A 4,102-nucleotide genomic window follows, 5' to 3' on the forward strand; every position below is an offset into this window, starting at 1 on the left:
AGAGCGGCTCGTGGGCCGACTCGAACGATGAACGGGGCGATGGGAGCGCGACTGCCGCAGCTTGAGGAGATTTGACTATGGAATCAATGAGCCAGAACTGGACAATGTTCATCATAATGGGGAAGACACCCATTGTACTGTGGACTGTCAGTGGCCTGTATCTCAGACTGGAACGCGAACAAGTACATACAATATGACTTGTACTGCATCACTCGGGCCGAGGTATTCAAGCAACCATTCGCCCAGCTTAAAGATACCTGGCCAGGCAGCGAAGAGCCCCACCACCAGTAGCTTCATGGTAAGTAGGGATATGACGTAGATGGCTGCTTGGCGGGCCCAGTACGTTAAGGACGGCGGCGAGCCATACTGGCCCGATTCAAAGCCTTTGAAGAGAAGCTTTTCGCTGAAGAGCCAGGTGAGGAGATGAAGCACGAAGTATATTACACCAACACCTATAAGAGAACATCTCAGCTGAGGCTGGCCATAGGACGAATGACATACCAATGGTGGTATCAATAAGAATATTAAGAAAATAGAATACACAGGCGTTCCCCGACGATACCTCGGCGACTATGCCGGAAATTAAAACATTCACGCCATGGACGACCATTTGCCCGAGGACCTGCTTCGAGACGTCGAACAACCTGTACAGCCCCAAGAAAATCCATGTCAGCAAGTCGTCCGGCAGCAAGGCTTGCACAGACAAACCATATTCGCCACGGACGTTTTGGAGTTTCCCTATGCCGTTTGTATATCAAGGACGAGATGACTAAAACACCCATGAGGCCCTGTGTGATCTACACGGATCCAAGTAAGTTCAGAGGTTATCTGCGACGACGGAAGCAGTCATACCAAAGCGGTGGGCCCCAGTAGCTGACATGACCGGCTGTCAACGTCGGGGAGATCTTCGAAAAAGCCTTCGGACATCAGCAGAGGGGAGAGAGGGAAGGAGGGTGGGGGTACCAGACAAGTCGAGATGAGCGCCGCAAGTCGCCGCCACTCTGCGAGAGGGCCAATCGCCATATGTGGCAATCCATCGCAGCCTCAGCCTTTTTCTCAGGCTCGTGAATCTCTGTCGGAAACATTGCATTTTATACAGTTCTACGGTATAATTGTGGCCAATACGGCAGCGAACAGCATCAATGTATAGCAATAACGATACAAAACATGACCAGCGAGTAATCCAACCATGCACGAGAACCAGCGAGCGACAATTGGACAGAAAGAGACACAATACGCCAGTAACGGACTTCATTTATCACTTCTTTCGCAGCTGGGCGCGGAGATTCGCATTTTCAGTCTGCATTGTATTGAGTTCCTCCAGCAGTGCCATCTGCTGAGTCTGCTGCGAGTTGCGCATCGCCTCAATCTCCTCTCTGGCTCGAGCAAGCGAGGCGTTGCACTCCGCCAGTTGGGCTTCTAGCTGCTTGCGCACAGCGGCTCCAGCGGCGATAGCATCCCCCGCCAGTACTTGGGTGCTGAGGTATTCATTCTTCTCGCTCAGCTCGCGGCAGGTCTCCGCTGCTTGTGCCTCAACTTCAGCCTTCTCCGAGGCAATGTGGCTGATCGTCTCGTGCAAATGCATCATCTCGTCCTCACTGTACACAGCCGATCAGCCAATGAATGCAATCCGCCACTAGCACTTACAGAGCCGTGTTTTTGCCCATTATGGACATGTTGCGTTCCTCGAGCATATTGACCTGCTTCTGATATGTCTCGAGCGCCATATTGCTGTCTTGAGCTAGCTTCTGCGCCCGCTCCGCGTTCTTTTTTAGTAGATCATGCGCCTGGGCGAACCGAATGAGACGCTCTATGAGTGCGCGGTCGTCCGCGACAAGAGCCTGTACTCTTGCCACAAAGCTCTCGACTGTAAATAACGCATTGCTTTGCGACGGCATCCCTCTTGGGTCATACAGCGACTTCAAGGAACGCACGTCCATCTCGGAAATCGAGGCGTTGGCACGACCTGGCACGGGACTGCTGGGTGAACCTGTCCGGAAGCTTCGAGAGCCCATCTTGCTTGCCCGTGCTTCTGGAGAAGGAAGAATAGCCCAGAGTGGCTTGAGCTGAGCAATGAGCGAAGCAGAATCCCCGGTATACTCGACAGGTGGTTGCAAGCTTGTTGCTGCCAACTGCGCTATAGATTGTTCCTAGATCCCCAACAAACATTGAGACTATGTGTTACATAGAGCAGATACACTTACTCTCAGCTGGTCTCCGAGCTCTCTCGCTTGCGTCCTTGCCTCATCCCGCGCCCGTCGCGCTTCCTCGATCTCGGCAAAGAGTGCTTCGCGCTTGTCGAGGCCTGTACGGATGTCTGCCTCCATCTTCGTTCGAATAACCGCCCACTCTTCCTCAGATCGTGAATGCGCGTCAATCTTTGTACGTAGATCCTCCAGGTGTCGTCCAACGGAGAATACAAGCCCAGTGAGAGATGCATCTCGCGAAGCCAGGAGGATCCCATGAGTCTGCATCAGGTCTCGCAACGCATCCGAACACTCGGTGAGCTGCACCTTGCTCTCTGCACCATCCAGCAGCGTTATCTTCTCCGTCTCCCATACCGCGCGATCTGCCTCCCATCCTGCTTTCGTGTCTGCCAGCTCCTTCTCCATCGCCGCCAGTTTCGCGCGGCTCTCCTCTCGCTCCTTCGCGAAAGCCGCCGCCATCTCCCCGGCCTCCCCACTTTGCTCCTCTAGTACCTCTAGCCGCCGCTCAAGAGTGTCCACTTCCCGCCGCCGCTCCTCCAGCTCTGCCTGATCCTGCAACCACAAAGCTTTCTCCTCCTCCATCGCGCGCAACTGTGCGTCCATCTCCTCCACCCTGCCTACCTCCCGCTCTAGCGCAACAATGGTATCCTCGGCCGCTTGCAAATCCATCCCGAGCGATGTTTCAACCTGTTCCTTCTCTAACCGCAGCATCGATACATCCCGTGTCATAACCGACCGCTTGCTGTTTGCCTCAGCCAACGCAAGCTCTGCTGCTTTGAGCTTCTCCTCTATTACAATGATCTCTGCCATCGTTGGCACCGACCGCGGCACCTGCGGGATGACGGTATCTGTATGGCCTGCAAAGAAGTGCTCGAATCGCCCCGGGGAAGATGCTGTCGTCATACTCGTCGCAGAGGACGGCGCGATGCTCAGCTGAGAACTACGGTTCGGCGTACTGAAACCAGAGGTGCTCGAGTCGCCATCAGCGGAAGAAGCCTTCTTCTCTAGGCTCCTCACGGAGTAGCTGAGGACACCAGCACGATGCTCGAGGAGCCTGCGCTGGATCTCATTCGCGCGCTCCGACACGCTCCATAGATCCCGCTGCGCAAGCTCGACCTTCCGGTTCGCGGCGTCGAGCTTCTCTGTCGTCTGCTTTGATACGTTCTTGTAGGACGCGTTGGCTTTAGAGAGAGATAAGGCGGCATCGCGAATCTTGGTTTCGAGCGAGAGCTTCTTGGTCATCGCAACGAGGCGTGAGGAGAGCACTTGATGCTCCTATGTATGTAGACAGTCGCATCTAGCCAACATCACAGCGAGTACAAAATACGGACCTTCTTCAGTTCCTCCACCTCTTCCGCGCCGAGGACTTCACACCCGCGGCTGTCCACGATCGCTTCACTTGCTAGAAGGCTCATGAGCAAGTCATCGCGCGTGTTGTACACCCCAGAGGCGCGTTTGGACTCTATGCTTACGCGATCCACTGGCTTTCGCGCAGCGAGCTCTGAGACACGAAGCGGGCGCGGCGACGAAGGGCCCGCACCAGGCGACGAGAGTGCTGAGACCTGACTGCGAGCAGGAGAAGTAATACCATTGGACTCGCGAGAGGAATGGGGGGAGTGGAAAGACCTGCTCGCTGAATCGTCTGAGGCAGACGTGGCCGGAAGGGGCTTTGACCGGTCTTTTCGGAGAAACAGGGCTGCGGTGGTTGTCTTCGGGCTCTCGACGGGAGGCGGATCGGCGGGACTTTGGAGAGGAGAAGGCGGCCACGAGGGCTTTGCGGATATTGCGAGAGGCGCAGTGGATGGAGAGGGAGAGACGACAGCAGTTGGGGGCGAGGGACTGGTCGGCGGTAGAGGGAATTGTTGAGAGGTCGGTGTGCCGCCAACTAGAAACCG

General features: G+C 55.4%; 1 protein-coding gene across 1 annotated transcript; it reads right to left on the reverse strand.

The window, feature by feature from the left end:
• Positions 1-162: 162 nt before the first annotated feature.
• On the reverse strand, positions 163-1,023 carry FIBRA_02456 (uncharacterized protein; the record flags this gene model as incomplete). Its single annotated transcript, XM_012324318.1, has 4 exons — positions 163-452; positions 502-644; positions 709-797; positions 853-1,023. The coding sequence occupies 4 exons, from the start codon at positions 1,021-1,023 to the stop codon at positions 163-165; spliced, it is 693 nt and encodes a 230-aa protein (XP_012179708.1).
• Positions 1,024-4,102: the final 3,079 nt, after the last annotated feature.

This window comes from Fibroporia radiculosa (assembly GCF_000313525.1).
Source record: "Fibroporia radiculosa TFFH 294 genomic supercontigs, scaffold1258, whole genome shotgun sequence".
NCBI classification, from domain to species: Eukaryota; Fungi; Basidiomycota; class Agaricomycetes; order Polyporales; family Fibroporiaceae; genus Fibroporia; species Fibroporia radiculosa.